This window comes from Lutjanus erythropterus, chromosome 17 (assembly GCF_056507025.1).
Source record: "Lutjanus erythropterus isolate fLutEry1 chromosome 17, fLutEry1.hap2, whole genome shotgun sequence".
Lineage (NCBI taxonomy): Eukaryota > Metazoa > Chordata > Actinopteri > Lutjaniformes > Lutjanidae > Lutjanus > Lutjanus erythropterus.
Window position 1 is genome coordinate 22,845,618 of NC_139333.1, and position 22,123 is coordinate 22,867,740.

The 22,123-nt window shown below is 38.9% G+C and overlaps 2 protein-coding genes across 2 annotated transcripts; one reads left to right on the forward strand and one right to left on the reverse strand.

The window, feature by feature from the left end:
• Window positions 1–2,937: 2,937 nt before the first annotated feature.
• Window positions 2,938–13,308, reverse strand: sfxn2 (sideroflexin 2). The gene is made up of 12 exons (XM_084741408.1): window positions 13,153–13,308; window positions 8,626–8,877; window positions 7,255–7,425; window positions 7,069–7,167; window positions 6,888–6,963; window positions 6,684–6,769; window positions 5,427–5,487; window positions 5,257–5,323; window positions 5,116–5,165; window positions 4,980–5,029; window positions 4,843–4,890; window positions 2,938–3,290 (listed from the first exon to the last, which is right to left on the reverse strand). Exons 2-12 carry the CDS (start codon window positions 8,778–8,780, stop codon window positions 3,191–3,193), a joined length of 963 nt encoding a protein of 320 aa, XP_084597534.1. The 5' UTR covers window positions 8,781–8,877; window positions 13,153–13,308; the 3' UTR covers window positions 2,938–3,190.
• A 1,862-nt stretch (window positions 13,309–15,170) lies between these two features.
• On the forward strand, window positions 15,171–19,565 carry arl3b (ADP ribosylation factor like GTPase 3b). Its single transcript, XM_084741410.1, has 6 exons — window positions 15,171–15,285; window positions 15,810–15,953; window positions 16,085–16,201; window positions 16,304–16,354; window positions 18,288–18,473; window positions 18,565–19,565. The coding sequence occupies exons 1-6, from the start codon at window positions 15,283–15,285 to the stop codon at window positions 18,610–18,612; spliced, it is 549 nt and encodes a 182-aa protein (XP_084597536.1). The 5' UTR covers window positions 15,171–15,282; the 3' UTR covers window positions 18,613–19,565.
• Window positions 19,566–22,123: the final 2,558 nt, after the last annotated feature.

Here is a 22,123-nt window from a genome sequence, read left to right on the forward strand (position 1 = left end):
GAAGTACTCAGATCTTTAATTCAACACTTAATGAAGGGGCTTTGCTTGACCCTGAGCTAACAACATGTGTGTGAAAGGGAGCTAAGAGTATCTCAGGGTTAACTCTGAGCTCAGGATAGTATATGAAGTGTGAAAAGCCTGTTTAATCTTTCAGCTCTGTCTCACACTTGCACCGTTTACCCCGAGTTTTGGGGGATAAACCACAAACTTGGGGCTAATCCTGCTCTGGAAGCCCTCGCCTAAAGTTGGGGTTAGCCCAGTTTAGAATCAGTGCTAAAGTTTTCTTAGCTCAGAGCTAACTTTAGTGTTGCAGCTGATAAAGGTGGAGCTCATTTTAATTACTTCACATGAATAGACTGGGAATTTCCCCCGGGGATCAGCAGAGTTTTATCTTATCCTATAATAACAGATTTAATTTATCTGTTTATTATATTTTGTATTAATAATTTGAGTCTGCAAATTAAGAAGTAACTAATATCAGACACATGAAGTTAAATAAAAATTAGCGCAGTACCTCAAAGTTGTATTTAGGTACAAAGCTTAAATAGATGTACTCAATTACTTTTTCCTGACTGGTGAAAACTAAGTATCTCAAATATTTTTATGTTTATGATAAACTGAAGGATTAAATGTCTGCTAATGGGTTGAGAAAAAACATCATCACAAAGCTGAAAACAGGCTGTTTTTCCGATGCCATGAAAAATGTACTTTTTAGATGTACGTGTTTCTCACAGGACATATGATGATCTTATAGAATATGATGCACTGCTGCAGATTAAACCACCGAACAGTGAATAAAGAAGTAAAATTAGCTCAATATTAAACCTCTGCAGTAGAAAATGCTGCATACACATTAATACAGCAGTAATATTAATCCAAAAACACCAGGGACCATTTTACATTTACATTTCATGGTTTGAGTAAAATTTACAAATAATGCTTATAATAGAAGGCTGTAGTATTTTCACAGTGCTTTTACAGTACTTCTACTTCTGTAAAAGATCTGAGGAGTTCTTCCATCACAGATTCACACTAATACAAAAAGTTTAAACAATGTGTGTGTGTGTGTGTGTGTGTGTGTGTGTGTGTGTGTGTGTGTGTGTGTGTGTGCGCGCGTGTGTGTATAGAAAAAAACAACCTAATGTTGGGAAATTACTGCTTCAGAAATATCCGGTCTGCTCTGACATTAATGTGAGTCATAAATCTTTTACTAAGGATGTTCAGTTTGTTGTTCCTCTTCCTGTCTGCAGTGGTGGTTTGTTTTTTTTCTTCAGAACAATTTTGAATGTACTTCTACTCCACTACATTTGCCTACATTTGTCTGACAGCTGGAATTGTTCATTTAAAAAAGCCGTGCATAACCTAAGGAAATACAACACTTTATTAAAGATTAAACCTGTAGTTTCCAAACTTTTTGGCTTATGACCTCTTATAAGAATACTTTGAGATAGTTTTTTGCCAAAGACAGATTTCAATGTTAAACTTCTCAGTTTGTTTAATTTAAATAACTGAGGCCCAATTTTTATTATTTCAGAATAAAAACACAGAGTAGAGAAAAGTCTGAAAATTAAATCATGTAGCAGAGCTTTGTTTTTTTTTTGTTCTCTCTCTTATTCTTCTTTCCTCTTCCATTATTCATCTCGTGGCCCCTCAAATTTACTTGGTGACCCTTTGTAGGGGCCTGACCCCTAGGTTGAGAACCACTGATATAAACTTTATAACTGTTAGGGTTGGGGTAAAAAAAAAGAAAAAAAAGAAAAAAATCAATACAGCATGGTACCATGATATTTGCATGACAATATTGTATCGATACATGGACACCAAATATTGATATTTTCTTAAATTAAATAAAAAATATATAAGTTATATAAAAATGATTGAAGTGAGATGGACAGACTGAAAAAAATCAACTTATTAGACAAAAAACAGTTGGACAAAACCGATACTGACAAAAGTTTTCCTTCTGGGACACAAGATACAATACTCAACATGTTGTGAAATGTAAAAATAAATTGCGATATGAAAGTTTTGGACTTCAGTATTGTGATGATGTCATATCATGGGGCTTATGATGACTACAGCAGTCAAATGTACTGATACATTATTGTCATCATATATAATAATCCAGAGTATTTGTCAGAAGTCATTTTTAACCTTTAACTTCTAATGTTTTAGGTACATTTTGCTGTTGATACTTTTGGGATTTTAATTGTGGAGGATTTTAAATGCAATTTTACACACTTGTATTGTACACTTGTGTTTTTACATTGTGGTATTGTAATTTTTACTGAAGGATCTGAGTGCTTTTTACATCAATGTCTGTCTGAGTGCAGCTGTTTCTCTACAAAGTTCATTGAGGTTTCATCAAACCTAAAACCTGACAACCTTTTGATTCAAACTGTACATTTTATCACACGCTGACACATAAAAAAAAAACACCACCACATGATGCTGAATTTCAAATATTTGTGTGGTTTTATTCCAGCTTATACTGAGGATTTCTGGCACTAGTCTGAGTTCACACAGTGAAATGATCCAACTGGCAAACCTCTCAGATAAATCATGAGAATGCGTCGTCATACATCTACCTCCATCCTGGCAGAAGAGGGCAGTATCCTCCACCTTTATCTCCACACGGCACTCAATGACCATTTATTTCAGAGCTGACCCATGCATAGATAGACATACTGTCCTGGCTTCACAGTAAACTCAACATTGATTTAAAAAAAAAAAAAAAAAACAGAAGAAAATCCAGCAGTGTTGTTGCTCCTGCCACTTTGTAGAAGGCACAGATTGTTTAAGAGCGTTTTCCAACATTGAGACAGTAACAGACAGAAAACTACAGACGAGCAGCACCATGAAGAAGACAAACTAACTGACAGAGTGACGTGCTGTTCCTGAGATGAGATCATTTGGTTTCTCAACAGGAGTACACAGTGCCCCTTGTATCTGTTTAATGCAAGAAAACACAAATAATTTGAAAAAGTAACAGAAAGAGATTTAAAAAGGTGACATGATCGATCAAAAATCCCACAGAATTCCCACCGATAAGATCTGATCTGAGGACGACGAAGGGAAAAGAGCATTTCATAATGACTAATGATGATAAAATGAAGACAAATCACGTAAACACATAGGTATTCGGTCTTTCGTGTTAAACAGATAATGCTAATCACCACCTCCTTCGTTCTCAGAGGCCTTTGTTGAAGTAGACACGTTGTACGGCGTCTCCATACTGAGACCTGATGGAGTCTCTGAGCTCGGGCTCCAGCTTGGACACCGCCATCGAGCTGTGACAGACACAGACACAGAGAGGGAGACAGACGAGGGAGGAGGGAGCGTGTGGACAGAAGGAAAGGAGGAGAAACATGGTCAGAATGCACTTTGTTTGATTAAACAAGCAAATGCTGGTTTGTTTGCTTGTGCAGAAAGATTGAGACTAAACAGACTGCGAGAAACGTCACTGATGAGTCGGACAGAAGACGACTGTCTCAATAAAAAGTAACAAAATCTACAAGTATAATTAGGATAACAAGTTGCTAATTATTTTCAAAATATTGTGGTCAAGAAAATATGTACTTTTGTGAGTTGCACTGTGGGTAACGTAGGCACCAGGCTCTCAAGGGAGAAGAATGCGTGGAATAAAAAAAAGACCATTTGTCTGGTTCTGCTGCATCAATAATGCATTTTGCTAATTTGCTTAACTGCCGATTGTGAGTCAGACAACATTATGGCAGGAGTGCAGCGTTAACACATTTTTTTCTGATCCACACCTCCCGACGATGGACCCATTTTCGTTTTATAATCATAAATCTGTAATAAACATTGTTTTTTCTTTAGGTGCCTGTTCTATTTTGAATGTTTAGCGTGTATAAGAGCTTAGAACATATGTCTCCTAAATTGTTGAAGCTGTCTCCTAAATTGTTTTTGTGTTGCTACCATTTATAACACAGATTTTGTGTACAGTACAACCATGTTTAATCACTCGAGATTTGATAAAAAATTTTCACAATTCCTCCAAAACACATAATTTTTACATCATTACTTTTATTTTGATTGAAAAACATCTTAAAATGAATATGGTCTGATTTTTTAAATTTTTTTTAATTTGATGTGTAGGACACGGCGTCTCTGCCTCATGACATTCATTCATTTAAATGTTTTCCTGACGTGTTTTGTCTTCAACAAATATTGCACCTCCTATGATTTAAAAATTGCAGAAAACCATGTTGCACTTAAAAATTTTCGATTAATTGTGCAGCCCAAGTTTGGACATTTGGAGATTTCTGCGTGCACGTCTGTTCTGGGTATTGTTCACAGATCCACTTATTTTCAATATACCATGAAAAGGTATATGGTCTCATTGCAATTAAATTATTATTATTATTATGGAGACCAACATCATCACACATGAATGCAAGGGAGCTCATTGAATTTACAAAAATCTCAGCTTCCCAGTCAGATTTATGATATTCTAAGACTGTTTATGGACCCCCATATGCAGAATATAACACATTTATCCTGTATGCAAAACATTACATGATTTTTGACTGAAACTGTATGGGATTACCATAAAAATGGAAATTCATGTTAAGGAGAAAGTGCTGACGCAAGATGTCGAGGCACCCTGGCCGTGCCAGTTTTTCCCTCACTACAATTCATGCCAACTTTGGAGCATTATTTAGCCGACTTCCCGACAAGCTAGCATGACATGGCTGGTACCGACAGATTCCTTAGGTCTGAAAGGCAGTTATGTCGGCTGAAGACGTGAGCTTCCTAGCAGAGTTGAAGCATATAAGCTACATGTATCAGCAGGTGAAAGTACAGAAACTGAATTGTTACCATCTCTGAGGGAACAGGGAGCAGGCAGCAGGCACCATGAAGACCAAACTTTAAAAAGAAAAGAACAAAGGTTAGTTTTTTCCACCACGAAACAGAAACCTGAGAACATTTAAATCCCTGTGAGCCTCTCTACTTACAACACTCCCACCATCATCACTTGGATGGGTCCGTGGAGATACGTGATTCTCTGTGAAAAGACAGACGGAGCCTGATGACACTTGCACACTTATGATGGAGACTTAACGGGATTATAATGAAGGTTAAAGGTCTGACCTGCATGAACTTGTATTTTTCCAGCCTCTGCATGATGATGGGGAGAACGACTGACAGGAGAGAAGAAAAAAGTCAAAAGAGTAAAAGGATAAGTTGGAAGAACTTGATGTAATATTTATAAGGGGAAACTTCTCTGCATACTCATTCCAGGAGCGGCCATTGTGATCCGAGAGATGACCACCTGAGTGATGCCTTTTATTGCTGCTTTCTACAGGAGAGAGAGCACAACATATAAAGACGGTTTGTGAATAGTAAAGAAAAACTATTGTGCATTTCTTAAAAATGTCCTTGAGTGTATCCAGAGTGCCGACCGTAGAGTGGCCCAGTTTGTTGCCGTTTTCGTCCGTCACAGCAATGCCGTTCAGAATTTCCCTGAAAACATGAAATGAAGGGGAAACAATGTAAATCACAGCAGCCTCTTCGTTGACGTATGTTAGCTGTAAACAATCTGCTACTGACTTCACTGTAAAAAAGCACACAGGGGCTCCAAGGTGAACTTTAAGGGTTCATAACAAAACAAAAAGGGGGATTTTCAACAGAAAAGACTAAATTAAAGCAAAAAGAACATCAGCAAAACCTTCATTACTGGAAGAGTGCTACTGTTAAAAAAAAACAAAAAGCTACATCAACTTTAAGTCTGATCATCAGTCCCTCCAGGATGTTCTGATGTTGCAATCGCAGAAATTATCGCAAATTAGACCAATTCCCGTGAATTCTGCACAATTCTGCAATTTTGGCCAATCACCACAGTTTTGGCCAATCACCACAGTTTTGGCCAATCACTGCAGCTTCCTGCGAGTTCCACCAATCATAGCAATGAAGAGACTAAATGTTTTGTTATTTACTTTTTTTTTTTTTTTTTTTGCATTTTTATTTATTTTTGTCATGAAAATAATGCTTTTCTTTTAAACTGATCAATGCTCTGTGCACTTTTATATTTTATAATTTTGCACTGTGAGTTTGAAGACCAAAAAGATTTAGCCTTTTTGTGGAACGCCCCCCACCCCATGTGCAGGTCTTCATTTACTCATAAATCATTATTTTGCTGGAATTTTTGTAATCCTATAATCTTTTTTGGTAATTTTACTAAATACAATCAGAAACAGATTAGTTTTATTCTTCCTAGAACAAGCTGCTGTTTTTTTAATGGATTATGCCGAAAAACAAAAAAATGCAACTTTCTTTTGCAAAGTGTTATTAACAAGTTAATGTTAATTTATTTAAGTTGTCAAAGCAAAACTCTGTGTCCTAACTGACCTTACCGTGCCGCTAGGTGACTAAAAAATAACCCAACTATAGTGATATCTAACTTTATTTCATTGTTTTTTGAGATGTTATATTTAAATTGGCCTCCTCTCATGACTGTTTCTCCATGATGACATGTTTCGACAAAAATCTCCTCGGCATGAAACACCGCCTTGCTAACACACATCTCACTATTTAAGATCAGCAAGATTTTTAAGGGTCTCACACTTCGCCATTAAAATCTGCACAATACACCATAACCTCAGCCTCTGCGCCTCTGCATACATTTGTAGGAGCTCAAACAGAAACACAGCAGGACTCACTGTTGCCTCATCATAGGAATGTTAACACAGTTGGCCGCAGCCACGGCTGCAAAAGGGACCCAGCGAGCCACAAGAGGAGGAGCTTTCTGCAGGAGAACACAGTATCTTATTTAGAAAAACACAGGTAAAAAAAAAAAAAGTGCATTAAAAAACGATCTTGTGCAGGTGCATTAAACAGTCAGTGGTCTGTGTGTGTGTTTGTACCTTTGTGTAGAGGTTGAGTCCGACTGCCGTTGCTAACGCCGTGCTGGTTGCTGTAGCATAGGCGATTCCAATCTGCCTGAGAAACACAATATAACACTTTTTCCCACATGGAATACACAACATTAATGTCTCACTCATCATGGACATTCACTGAAAGTTTAAATGTGCAGTAGATTGTTACTTGGGAGTGATGGGGGAGGCAGCGTTTCGGTTTGTGTAGTTGACCAGAGCGTTGAAGGACTGATTCACCCACTGCCAGAACACCACAGCAGGAACTGTCCTACAAACACACAGTTAAGAAACCTCTGTCAAACTGTGGGCTGGTGTGTTCAGACGCAGCTCTTTCTGGGTTTTCCTTCCTCTGTACCTGTAGAACTGCAGCATGCAGCCGGTGATGGCCATGCCTCCGGGCACCTGGAAGGACATGCGGCCGATGAGGTTCATGCGGTCTCCTGTGTCGGGGTGGAAGGCCGAGTCGTACAGCTTCTTAGCGTAGTGGAGCTGCTCCTCTGTGGTGCCGGGAGGGACGGATCCTGCCCTGCAGAGCAACAGAAACACACATATTGAACACATGAACACAGGATGTTAGAAGGCATTGTCATACCATCAACTACAACTACAACTCCATACATGCTTGTGAACAACTGAGCCTTTCGAAGATGCCCCCTTTAATACCCAATCATGACACCGTCACCTCTTCAATGTTCCAAACAGGTGTTTTTTGAGCATCACACAACTTTCCCAGTCTTCTGTTGCCACCGTCACAACTTTTTTTGAAATGTTCTGCGGGCATCAAATTCAGAATGAGCGTGTATTTACGAAACACAATAAAGTTTATCAGTTTGAACTTTAAATATCTTGTCTTCGTACTTTATTCAGTGGAATATGAGTTGAAAAGGATTTGCCAATCATTGCATTCTGTTTTTACTTACGTTTTACAAAACGTCACAACTTTTTTGGAGTTGGGGTTGTACATGCAGAAACATTCTTGCATAGCCAGGTTTTTTAAATGTCGGTGCATTTTTCATGTTGAAACTTGCAGGTGACTCGGTGCAATGCTGACCGCAGGGTATGAGGCACCACTCAAAAACATATCCCACATACTGTGCACCATATCTCCTTACCTCTGCATCATAGATTACCCTTGATTAAAGTTCATTTAAAGTGGGTTTTTTTTTCATCTAAGTGACTAATGGGAACAACAAGTACTGAGGAAGACTGCTGCAGCTGTCAGGCCTGGAACAGTCTGCAAATTCATCCTTATTGGCAATTGTGAACCGTTGAAGTGCATCCAATAAAAGTAAGATCCTTTTTGTTTAACCAGAAACAGCTGATTAATTCAACAACAAAACATGTCTTGGTTCGTCTTACCACTGTTCAAACAATCACCAACTCTGGTTTAGCGAGGAGAAACGGCGTGTACAGCCACTGAGTATTTTCACATCTAACTTGGTGATTCAAGGGTTTATTTTAACCAAACCAGAGCTGGTGATTTTTGGAACAGTGGAAGGACGAACCCAGTTTTATTTTGTTTCTCTTCAGTTTGAAGTTTGGCAAAAACAAGCACTTTTAATGAACATACAAAGATGGGTGCAATTGCCCACAGAAACGTGGGAAAATAGGGTCCAGGTCACCCCTTAATCATTAAATATCTGTATAGTAATGCATCATCACACTATCAACAAATACATGAGACATTTAGAGTCTGTTCACGTTTATCTTTAGTCTGTCATCTCACCTGCAGCTCTCTACTAAAGCTTTGGCCTCATCCAGGCGTGAGTCGGGTAAGAGCGCCGTCCGCCAGTCTGTGATGTTGAAGAAGTGTTTCAATCTTCCCATGAAGGTGGACTGATCCCATCGCGGTGCGTCGATGTCGAATGAGCTCAGAGCCATTGTGGTTGTTAAAAAAAAAAAAAAAACAGTCCAAACTTAATGCATTAAAAAGTTCAAGTGTGTAGACACCGGGTCACTCAGCAGCCACAGCCGAAACCTGCAGAAAACAAGGGAATGAATCATACAGTTAACAGCCAGATAAAAGAAATTACTTAAGAGTGTTCAGGAATTAAATACTTGCATGTTTCTCGTCAGTTTATCACAACCTGGGTCATGTTTGTTGACAAACCAGCCAGACCTGGTTTAAGCTGATGTAACATTAACAGGTTTTTGCAGCTCAGTGGGTCAGAACGGGTCAAACTGCCTTACCTTTGAACTCACATCCCCACAGATGTGTGAGTTTAGTCGGCTCAGTCCGAAAATTAGGAAGATCAGAAGCTATTTGATTTATCACTACAGTTATCATTGGACACTTATAAACAGGCACTTTTTTAGACCAAACACCAGCTTAGACCACCAAGTTTCCCATTAAGCCATAATTTGACCTTCTTTTTATGAATTTGCGGTGGTTACAGTACTTGAACATATAGTTTTTGTAATGTGCAAAGCCAACTAGAGCTGAAACAGCAGCTCAATTAATCAACTGTCAATTGACAGAAAATTAACTGGCAAATATTTTGATAATTATTTTATCATTTCAAGCAAAAATATCAATCAACATCTAGTTCAAACTTCTCCAAAGTGATGATTTGATGCTTTTAATCAATATAATACAACTTTACAAATCCCATGAGGGATTATATGTTGGAGCGGCTTGTTATACACTAAAAAAAAAAAAGTAACAAACAAACAAGCCATGATACAAATGAGCTAAATGTAGAATATAATCCATAAATAATACTAATAAATAAACTTGATAAGCACAATAAAAAGATAAGACAGCACACACGAACAATAACAACGGTTAAAAAAATGGTTAATTTCCTTAGTGATCGTAATCAGATCGCAGAGGAAATTAACAAATTGGAACAGCTGTTAGTTTTACAAGCATGAAAAACATAATGACGCCCTGATATCAACAGAAAAGCCAAAATACCTGCTGCTTTCTGGAGAATTTATTGGTTGTTCATAAGTCAGATACTGAATATTGTTGGGTTTTGGACTGATGGTCATAAAAAAAGAGGCTATTTTGATGATGCCTTGTGCTTTGAAAAATCAGAATGGCCATTTTCATTATTTTCTCATATTTTATAGACAAAATAATTAATCTACCAATCAAGAAATAAGCATTACAGCCCTAAAGGTATCTTATTCAAACTCATGGCACCAGAGAACCTGACTGACAGCACAAGTAAACTGGAGCTGCAACGATTAGTCAATCATAAAAAAAAAAAAAAAAAAAAAAAAGATAATAATAATAATCGTCTCAGGTTCAGACTCAGTCTCTGGTTTCATCCTCTTAAATGTGAGGATTATCTGATTTTCTTTGTCTTCTGTGATTGTTAATGAAACATCTTTGGGTCTTTGAGTTTTAGTTGGTCAAAAGAAACATTTTGAGATCTGGGAAAATTAGAATGGGCTTTATTCACTTTTTTTTTTCAGACCAAACAATTGAGAAAATAAGGAAATAGTGAAAATCTTAGCTACAGTCATATTGGCATTGAACCCTGGCAAGTCTGGTTCACTCAACCCTAATGATAATTGGTCGGCTGATTAATCAGGTCGATTATGTGACATTTTGAGATAGTTGCCATCAGCCTAAGGCTCCACTCACAAAACCAATAAATAAAACCGTCTGCAGACACATCTGCAGGCAGACTTGTCATGTTCTGAAATCTACAACACAACATAATGTATTTTTCATCCATCTAAAACAGCATGTTACTGGCTAAGATACCCGTGTGTATTACGTTGTAATGTGCATGAAATAATGCAATTATGTATGACTTTTGTTCGTTTTGATATCAGCCGCTGTGCTCTCTAAATATCGGCTTCAGTCACTGATAAAGCCATCTAAGTCGACCACGACTCAACCCTGTGAAAGTGGTCTTTCAGTTACTGCCGTTCTCCTCTCTCAGAGTTGTAGTTTTTCAGCTCAAGCCCCCTCCCAAGCTGCTGGACTTCCAACTTGTGCCCTTGGGTTCAAACCCAACACACAAACTCTCGTTCCTACCTCAGAAATCCTCAAGGGCCACACTTGCTCTGGAAATCATTGACTACCTCCTGCTAAATGGTTCCACAGGTGTCATTTTGGGTTTCGGCAGCTTCAGCATTCTGCTGCCTATTACCCAACCAGAACCTGCTGATCACAGCCCAAACTATCTAAACATCCCACTGTGCATTTTCATCATTACATTGCTAATTATTTACTGTAGGTGCTCTGAAATATCTCACAACAGAAACATGTCCTGTGGGGCTTTATCTTTCAGAAATAAAGGGCACATGAGGAGAACAGTATATCAGCACAGCTCAGTCTGGCTGGAACTGGATTGTTTCTGGAGCTGTTTGTTTAGAAAGTAGGGTGAAGGCTGCAGAACCTGATGGGGAACACTAAACGTGTGCCCTACATACCATGACTTATCAATAAGGATTTATACACAAACACTGGAGCTGGTTTCATGGGATGAAACCGTTGTTCCCTGCAGAGAAAGTAGGTCTTCAGGCAGGATGAGGACAAACAGAGAGAACGCAGCAGAAAACTAAACAACATATTAAAGCTGCATATTAAAGCACTGATCAATACTGATACTGCTTATCAAAACCAATACTGTTTTGTGCAAAATTTGGTGCAAAAAAAAAAACCAAAAACTTTTATTATAGCATAGTTAGTATTATTTCTCTGCAGACATAACAAGGTAAATTGTTTCCAGAGTTGTTGCATTTAACTGCGTTTTCATTCAAATTAGTAAAGTGAGCCCATACTTTTAAAAAGTTTTCTCAGCTGTTTATGTAACTTTACATAAATACAGATATCAGTATCGTTTGTCCAGGAGCTTATCAATATTCCTGTACTCACCAGTCAGTTCTTGATACTCATCCCTGTGTGTTAATAAACTGGTAGAGGAATTAGTTGCAGCTTTCTATTGATTAATCAACAAATCATTTCAGCTCTACTTTCCTATGTTCATCATCAGTGAAGCAGTTTCAATACGCTCTTAAGCACAACCTCAAAAATTATTTGGTTGTAGCTCCAAAAATGTGAATACTTGCTGGATTTCTTCAACCTCTATGACAGTAAACTGAATACCTGAATGAATAAGAACTAGAGCTGCAACGATGACCAATTAATCAATTAATCTGCAACTATTAACTGTATCAGTCATTTTCCAATCAAAAATGCCAAACATTCTCTGGTTCCAGTATCTTAAATGTGAGGATTTTATGTTTTTCTTCAACATGTAGGCAGTACCACGAGCTCAACAATACATCAAGAAACTAATTGAACGTTTTGGATTGTTTTTTTTTCCCCATTTATGATGTTTTTGACACAATTAATGGATTAGTCAATCATGAAAATAAGTCATTTGCAGCCCTATAGGTAGGGGTAAAACTGTGAACTTACACATTCCTTGTCAAATATTTTGCACATTCCTACATAAACATGCTTATTTCATGTCATGTTGTACGTTTATTTGTTTTCAGATTCTATTGGCAAATTTCTATTTATGCTGTTTTTCACTTTAAGTACTTGCCCTTTTTCTTAATGTTTGTTGACCCATTTTTTCAAAATGGCATTTGTCTCACCCTGTGCTGTCTATTTTTGTGTATCAATAAGGTCTGTTTGCTGCTTATGTTGATTGCTGGTTTGTTTTTATTGGAATTCTGTTTTGTTTTTTTGTTTTTGTGAAACACTTTGTGACCTTGCTCTGTGAAAGGTGCTCTACCAAATGAACTTTACTTATGCACCAGTACATCACAGCAAATTCCTTCTATGTGAAAAGCTTCTTGGCTATAAAACCGATCCTAATTGTAAAGACATGTACAGGGCTAACTGGAGGCTGCATGGGAATGTTTAAGTCGACAGAAATTGGAGGTACTTGCAGAAACTTCTCCACATGCTTGACAAACTGGAACTGCAGGCCAGAGCACAGCCAACATCTGAATACATCTGGATAACTACAACCAAATGAGCTAACACAATGCAATCTCTGCTGTTTAAAGCATGTGCGTGCACAAAATGTGTTAAATTACATATGCAGCTCCTCTCACAAACACATAAACTTGACGTGTGCACAGAGTAGTGGGGTCTTGTGTTCAGTCTACCGACCAAACTGCTGAGAAAAGAGTGAAAACACGTCAGTCGGAGCTCAGAGTGATGCAACCATTAGTCGAGTTACCAGCTGAGTCTGACTTCAGCAAACAGCACAAAACAAGGCGACAAACACCGACACACACGGTCTGCAATCTACAGCGACAAAAACACAGTACATACCTTATAAAGAGTCCTCAACCGACCTACAGACAGGCACAGACACACAGAGCAACCTGTCAGGTAGTCAAATGTGCTCTGTGGCATAGTAAAGACACGTGGCATGTCACCCTCCAATCACGAGCTGGGGCAGATCCCTGCGTGAAACCCACCCGGCGAAAACCAAACCTGACGTTTCTTTATTTATTTTATTACTGTCCAAAATGAAGACACGGAAAAGATACAGTCAATATATTGACTGAATTTAAGTTTACTGCTACTGTGTGGTTTAACCCAACTGTTATGCTAACTAGCTAGCTAATTACCTTTATGTTTGTTCTAGGTTTCGTGGACAAATTACACATATTTGCGTGCAGTAACTTATTGCAACGTCTGTGGGCACAACCTGTCCGCAAAAAGAAACGTGTAACTATTTCTGGCCAACATTTGAAACACAATTTAGCAGGAAGCTTAACTCGTCCCCCATAGTTGGTTGTGTTTAGAAGGGAACCCTAGATTTCTGAAGCTCTCGCGAGATTTGTATATATTGTTTCTACAGAGTACACATTATAAAGACATCCGGTGGTTTATGATGTGCAACATTTTTGTTACAATTTAGATAGGTTTACAGTCAGAAACACTTGCTTAAGGGTAGGAAAAGTGGGAAAAAAATTGTTAAAAGTATAACTCTCGCGAGATTTACGACTTTGGGGGTTCCCTACACATTCCTGCGGTTGTGCTCCAGTTTTCGGTCGTGTCTAGATTAGAACTCCAGATTTGCGAAACTCTCGCGAGATTTGTTCACCTGGCTTCTCAATTTTCTTCGTGTACAAATTAATTATGTTTTATGGTGCTGTGGTTAAGATTTGTTTAGGTTAAGGTACATAAAACACAGTTAGGTCAATATATCACTTTATCAGTAACATAATAAACAACAAACAAACAGCAAGTGTCAAGGAATGCAATTATGACAAAAATAAAAAAAAAAGAAAGAAAGAAAAGAAAAATATTAAGTAACGTGAATATGCCGGACGCTGTGATATTCAGTAAAAGCAAAATAATTCACAGGAGGAGGAAACATTCGTTGATAATTTCATGTTTCTAATATTGTTTATATTTTTTTTAGTTTGATTTGTAAATTGTTATATTAGTTAATGTCAGCTAAAAGTGAGATAACGTTTGGTTTTCTATTTGTCAGTTTCATTTAATGTACGTGGACTTTACCAAAAATGTTAAATAGTTGGATTAAAACTTAGTCCATCTAGTTATTTTCACAAAATAAGTTCAAATGTAAGAAGAAGAACTAATATTCAGTTTACACCTTGCAAGAACGTATTTTAACAACTATATTCTATGTATTCAATAGATAACATGAAGATATAAAGAACTGGAGAGGGATAAAGGGTTTTGTACCTTATGTAATGATAAATTGTTGGGGGATGAATATCATGTTTTGTTTGAATGTAAAAATTCAGTTCATTGTTGAGTATAGAAGGAGGTACTTACCAAAATATTCTGTTAATCATCCGTCTATGTTTAAACTCATATTATTGCTGCAGACACATAAACCTAGAGTAGTAGGTAAACTAGGTGCATTTTTGAGCAATGTTTGTCATATTGATCTATTCTTGTCATTTATCACTGTGTTGTTGCTTTATTTTATGTTTGTACTCCATACCACGTTGTGTGGAGAAATTAAATACACTCGAAACTTGAAACTTGAAAATTTAAATGTCATCTTTGTCATTTTATCATTAATACTTATTCTGAGAGGAAATTCTCCATACTTTCTTCCAAACCCAGTCACAGGTCTGGGGTTCCTATCTAGACACGACCATGATTCGAGCCTATGCAAAACTCTCGCGAGATGTCTAAGCGTTGTTCATTAATTGTGCATTTTGGACAATCTGATTATGCTTTGCGATGTGAAAACCCGATGGTTAAACTCTGGGCAGGGTTGGGGATAGAACGCACTTGGATAGCTTTAAAAAAAAATCATAGTTTAGGTTACAATGATCAGTCTCGCGAGATAAGTCGTGAGTCCAGAGTTCCCTTTCAGAGACACGACCTGAGTGTTTGTTGTGCGTGTCTGTGCGTCTGACGTCACCCCCCTTAGTAACCCTCGGCGGCGTCTCCAGGAGAGAAGGCAACAAGATGGTGAGTTTAATTTATCCTAATAATTAGCCATTAACTGTTAACTTAAAGGTCGAAATGTGCAAATATTCAAATTAATTAGAGTTCACTTTAATATAGCTGCGCATTAATGGCTGCCGCTGTCCTCAGCTTCCCGAAAGAAACATTGAAGTGCAAAAGCTGCCTTGTTGCTTCGTTCAGTTATCAGGGGAGATTAGCTTAGCACGTTAGCTACGTTTAGCTCCTGTTTGCGTGCCGTTAACTAGCCCCGCATTGAAGCAAGTAGCCCAAAAGACTAAAGGAAACTAAACATAATGTTACAAACTACTCACGGGGCTCGTTGTTGCCTTCATTTATTGGTACCGTTAGGAGAGAGCTCTCTCATCATTAAATAAATACACTTGCACGGCCTGTGAGTGAGGAGTGCGGCTGGATGGAAGGAGGAGATGCATTTCTACAATGGTGGTTAGTGAGCTGCAACAGTGCTCCCCCTGTCCCCCCCGGGCTCAGTAACATCACATGGCTGCTCCTCTCTCTGACTGTTGCAGGGATTGCTGTCCATTCTGCGCAAGCTAAAGAGCACACCAGACCAGGAGGTGAGGATACTGCTGCTGGGTCTGGACAACGGCGGGAAGACCACCCTGCTCAAACAGCTGGCATCTGAGGACATCAGCCACATCACCCCCACACAGGTATGGAGGAAAGTTTCGCTCACACACCACCTGTTATCAGAGGAAACAGGCGTAATGCAACAAGGATGGGTGGCCTTGCTCTTTTTCTGCTTCCCCTCTCTAACCTGCTTGTTCTTTTGTTTTTCCTCCAGGGTTTCAACATCAAGAGCGTCCAGTCTCAGGGTTTTAAACTGAATGTTTGGGACATCGGAGGTCAGAGGAAGATCAGGCCGTACTGGAGGAACTACTTTGAAAACACAGATGTGCTGGTAAGTAGCGCTAGATGCACCAAACACAGAAGTCGCTGTTTATTGCACACACTGCAGGACTTGCTGCACATTTTAACAAGAAGAACTTCCGTTGTGTTTCAGATTTATGTCATAGACAGCGCTGACAGAAAGAGATTTGAGGAGACGGGTCAGGTATGTAAAATATACATTGTTTAGTGTCGGTGTTCACTCTGCATGCACTACAGTATATGCTGTAGGTCTGTATTTAACAATGGTTTTCTTTATCTATGAATCTCTAGCTGTTAAAAATGATAACAATGCATATTCTCTAACACACTGGTATCATATCATTACTCTGTATGAGCTGATACACACAAGTTCAGTTATCAAAATCAGTATCGGCAAGGAAAAAATGTTATCAAAACACCTCTACAAAAAACTTCCTTCAAAAATCAGGTAATTTAATGCCAATCTAGAAGCAAAACATACAGTCCACTTTGTTAAACACTGCAACCCACAGTGTTGTTAGTTTAGCACTAAAATGTATACATCAAGTTCTCATTACAAGAACAAATTATTTTATCAATATTAATTAATCATTTGGTCTACAGTGTCACAAAACAGTGAAAAATGTTCATCACATTTTCCTAAACTGTCTTCATTTTTTGTTTTGTCTGACTGACCCATAAACTAAACACTTTGCAAACCAGAAAATATTACTTTTGAGAAGGTGTGACCAGTGTTTTTCTGTTTGTTTTGTTTTGTTTCTCTGCATTTTTAAGTTTAAAAATAACTTCAACCTAAATAACTTTCTATCAATGAACTAATTGTTGAAGTTTTAATATACTATTTAATTTGTTTTTAAATCTTTTGGGGCAAGTTTCAAGTTGAGTCTTGTTTCTTCAGAAGCAAACTGGATGTCAAAAGCAAGACTTTCAGATCTCTGATGGCTCACCATTAAATGAGGTGGATGGCATTTCAGCATATTCCCCTAAAGGCAAAATATAAATGGCAGAGATCACGCCATCTGCCTGTACCTTCTTATTTTCTTATTATTTTGCTGTGCCTGGGACACTGTACCAACCCAAGACATCTGTATTTGATGTCCTGAGAATAAGAGTCAACAATCAACATTTTTTCTTGTGTGTCCCAAGCAAAGCAAAATAATTAGAAATACAGGCAAAGAACAGAGTTTCTGCGGATACAGACACCACCACACATGTCTAGTGGGTCATAAGTGATGATTGAAAGGGATTATGTTCATACTTTGTTTTTTTTTTAGGAAAATGTTGAATAGTATGGCTTTAAGTCAGCTTTGTTTCAATAAGTAGGAGGTCAGTTTACTCACTTAAGACTCCCAAGAGCTCCACATTTTCCTTCCAAATCTCATCCTTTTTGATGATATCCCTATAATAAGGCTGCTGTGGATCATGTCAGATGTGCTGCTTCTCAACCTTGTAAATGAGTCTCTTGTCCTCCCTGTTTACTGCTGACTGGAGGGAAGTGCCAAGGATGTCACTGATGACAACAGCACCACTGCACTCTGAAACCCATTATTTCCAATGACTTGCACGGCACCATTTGGCAAGCTCCCAAACTTCAACAAGGTTGAACTTTGGGCGCAGCTTGTACTGAACCCCAGCCACGAGTGCAGCTCATACTGAATTGTGCCTGAAAGGCCCTTCGATATCGATTTTCACCAAAGAAAAGGGGTTGGAGGTGAAGCAAGTGTGCAAAACTGTGAAGAAATACAAGCGACATATCATTTAGCCTGTTCGGTGATGCACAGAGTAGATAAGGACATCTTCATTGGGTAAAACTGAAACAATCTTGTGATTGCTCACTTGTTTGCATCACTTCCAGTCAAATATTCAGGGTGTGTGGTTATGCCTATACTGCCTTTGCATTTTTTGTTATTGTTCAAGGACTTTAGCAGCTCAAAACTACTCTCACAGGATTCAAGTCATCACTTTGTGACTTGAGAATGACTGGAGTCCAAGATTCAAGTCTCAAATCTAGCCTCAAGTTTTGTTTTTTGTTTACATGAAGCACCGGAGTCTTGTCTTCTGTGACAGATGACAGATGTGTGTGTGTGTGTGTGTGTGTGTGTGTGTGTGTGTTGCAGGAGCTGGCTGAGTTGTTGGATGAGGAGAAGTTGAGCGGCGTTCCTGTGCTGATCTTTGCAAACAAGCAGGACCTGCTGACAGCCGCCCCGGCCTCCGAGATCGCAGAGGGCCTCAATCTGCACACCATCCGGGATCGCATGTGGCAAATCCAGTCCTGCTCCGCCCTCACTGGTGAGGGGATTCAGGTGAGCAGACGGGCTGAACTTGCCCCGTTTTTACGTGCCGTTATTCTCCCCTTCTCACTGTGCTGCTGTTTCTCTTAAATTCTCTTTTCAGGAGGGCATGAACTGGGTCTGCAAGAGCGTCAACTCCAAGAAGAAATAGCTTCGCTTCTAGTCTTCTACCACTCAGGAGGAGCAGCAGCAGCAACACACACACACACATACACTGACACACATCGCACCCTCCTGAGCCTTTTTACGATGGGATATACCTGTGAATGTAAACACACTACTAATCCAACATGGACTGGAGTTTTTAACCCACTGCATTCCCATATCGCTGATGTTTACTAATTTTCAACACATCTTCCCACGAAGAGCAGGGAGGGAGGTTTGACTTCAAAGGGAAGCCATGCCAGGAAATCAACCGCCCTCCACCCAGACGACCACCACCCACGTCACCACCACCGTCCCAGCCAGCCCCAGCCGCCATCCACGGCCGGTCTCAACCTCAAACATTCCCATTAAAACTGCTGTCTTTTCATCGGAATCCCAGCATGTTCTTTAAACTCTGTTTCCTCCATCTCATCTTTCCAGGTCGTTGTTTTTATTTTGTATCATTCCACGATGGCTGTAAGCGCTTTTCCTGCTATGGCTCTGTTTGAAGTGAGGTATATTTTTGTAATTGTTTTATTTATGGTGAAGTAGAGTGTAGAGTGCTTTCAAACAACAAACTGGTGTGGTGTGTGTGATGTCAAGGACGTTGGAGGAACGGTCCAACTCTCCCCACTAAAGAATAATACTGTACATGTTAATATGTATAAAAAAATATGAAAATTAAGGTTAAGAAGAGGAACTACATTTTTGGATCAAGTGTAAATAGCTTGGCTCTGTCTTCATATGTTACGTTATGTGCATGTTATAGAGTATAAGTTACGTTGCTGTACTTTGTAGTCTATAATGTTCACATATGTAATATATGGTGGCAGATTTTTAACAGAGGTATACGTACTGTACGTCCCAACGCATTTCTGTGTGCTCTTTGGGGTAGTGAGGGAATTCTCTCTTTTGGCATTTCCTTTTGATATTCTTGAATGTAATCTGTCCAGAACTGAAGGTACTGTATGTGAATAAAAAGATAAGAAAAAAATCTGAAGTTACTGAATTGTTTGTGTTGAATTAAAGGGATATTTTGGCTTTTTTTTTTTTTTTTAAGTGGGATGTATGAGGTACTTATCACCTACAGTAGATGGTAGTCGACACATCCCCAGCTCAGAGAAGCAGCAGGAGCACTGCTGTGGACAGGGTCAGCAGAAAAAAGCATTTTAGCCACGTTAAAAATTACAATATCAGTAAGTAAGTTTTGCCAACCTATAATCTTGTGTTGATATCCAGTCCAGGATAATGCATGGAAGGACAGTAATTTCATTTACATAGTATTTGTATTTTTTTGTACACTTAATCTTCATTCAAATAAAATGTTATTGGAAAATAAAAACAAACTACACTGTAAAAAACAAAAGTTGAGGGACATGGTTTTGGATCAAATATAAATTCTTTTGAGTTTTGAAATTGACCCTGTCCACAGCAGTACGTTACTTAGGTTCCTACACCAGTACTCCTGCTGCTTCTCCAAACTGGTTGTGTGTCTACTGCCATCTACTGTAGGCAAACTAACTATGGATAAGTACCTCATACAACCCCAGTGCAAAAAATATCCAAACTATCCCTTTAAGTGGCTGCCTGCACTTACATACTTCATGCAGATCATGCAAGGACATTTTCTTCTTGGAAATCTTACCAGACTCTTGCCGTCACACCCGTAGCAGGTGGAGTCAGCTGTTCCTGACAACAGCCGGGCCTGTGTGGAGAGGCCCCTGTGGAAGACAGCAGCTCTAATGAATTAAACAGAGCATTGAACTCAGCATTAAAACACTTGTGACTTGCACATGTGTGATTTAATCCACCTCTGGTAACTAGAGTGTACAAAGTATTGCTCATTAGTTATGTATCACTCCTTTTCATAAATAGATAAAAAAAAAAAACAGTATAATTATGTTAAAATGAGGACTGAGTAGAGTGAAGTAGACGCCTGATATTAAAGGGTAAAACATCTTTGAAACCACTGACCTTAAGTGAAAAGAACTATTTTGATGTAATAATTACAGATACATCCCTATTATTTTAAGATCAATAACTTGATGAGTGATAGCATGTTGCTAATGTTTAGCTTTTATATACATGATACAGAAGTGGACTGTCTTTTTTGTGTGTGATGCAACAGAATAACAGCTGCAGTTCATTAAATTGGAAATTAAATTGTGTTTGTTCCAGCACACAGGAGTCTCAGGCAGGTGGTGCTGTATCCACCTTGCTGGGTGAGTGTCTCACGGCTGCAGGGCTGAGCAGGAGAAGCTGTGCAGTTTGGATCGTCTCCTCCTGCTGAACTGACTGACAATCTGGAATGCACAAATTTATAATCCACCTGCGGGGCCCAGAGGGCTGCAGGTACATGAGACCACCTGCACACCAATTCTAGCATGTTTCAAAGTGGGCTACCTCCAACTTTAGCCTGGGGAAGCTGGTGCTGCTCTGGAACAGGGTTAGCATACAGCCCTGGGCTTAGCTTAACCCTGGCTTGAAAATGTGTGTGTGAAAAGGGGCTAAGGGTCAACTCTTAGCACAGGGCTAATCTAAAGTCACCCTTCAGCATGAAAGTGAGTAAATAATGACTGAATTTTCATTTTTGTGTGAACTGTACCTTTAAAGAAGACATTATTTTTTCTTATACTGGCCATTTTTGCAGCTTCTTCATTCACGTTGTTCTGGAATGCTTCTGCCTCTGTTCCCAAAAAGCCCAGACTGCTCTGATTGGTCAGCTACCTGCTCCCTACTTACTGTGATTCACGAGGTATTCAGTGGGCGGGAGAAAAAAACAAACAAAAAACAAACAAACAAAAAAAAAAGCAACAAGATAAACTATATACAACTATGTACATAGGGGTATCATGAGAAACAAAGAAAGGAAGGAATCAAACAAAAATATTCAATGTTTTACAAATGACCAGTGTTTTAATATCTTTATGTCCTATTTCTATTTTGAATTGTTGTATTTTTGGTTTCTTGCAAGGCCGCCATGGGATGATCACCTGTCGACAGGTTGGGCTAAGACTGTTGTGACATCACACAGGGAGGCAAATCTGACCAGTACATACATTTTCTGAAAGGTGGCGCAAGCAAGTCAGTTGTAGCTGATTCAGAGCGCTGCTGCTGCTGCTCATGTTTTAATTAAGACCAGAAAAGTGGATCACATCGCTCCAGTTCTGAGGTCTTTACACTGGCTTCCTGTCTGCCAAAGTATTGATTTCAAAATAGTGCTGTTGGTTATAAAGCACCGAATGGTTTAGGGCCAAAATATATGTCTGATGGGCTGCTACTGTGGTGGAAAATCTGAAAATGAAGACAGACACCATGACTGAGATTGTCTTTGTGGTGTTTTAATAAAGCTTTGCAAAGGATCAGTACACAGTCGCACAGAAAGTGTAAAATGAACTGATAATGAATCAAAGATGAAAAGGGTTAGAAGACGAAGGAGGTTGGGTCAGGATGGACCTGAAGAGCTTAGTGGGAGAGTCAGGATGTGATTGTGTTATCAGAAGTTGTTCTTCCAAAGG

Bases quoted from the DNA above. Each gene is read 5' to 3' on its own strand.
- sfxn2 (XM_084741408.1), bottom strand. From the start codon at position 8,780: ATGGCTCTGAGCTCATTCGACATCGACGCACCGCGATGGGATCAGTCC. The intron at 7,168-7,254 runs GTACAGAGGAAG...GTGTGTTTGTAG, and splicing joins TGCATGCTGCAGTTCTACAG to GACAGTTCCTGCTGTGGTGT. The intron at 5,030-5,115 runs GTCAGACCTTTA...GTCTTTTCACAG, and splicing joins AAAAATACAAGTTCATGCAG to AGAATCACGTATCTCCACGG.
- arl3b (XM_084741410.1), top strand. The intron at 16,202-16,303 runs GTAAGTAGCGCT...GTTGTGTTTCAG, and splicing joins TTGAAAACACAGATGTGCTG to ATTTATGTCATAGACAGCGC. The intron at 16,355-18,287 runs GTATGTAAAATA...TGTGTGTTGCAG, and splicing joins GATTTGAGGAGACGGGTCAG to GAGCTGGCTGAGTTGTTGGA.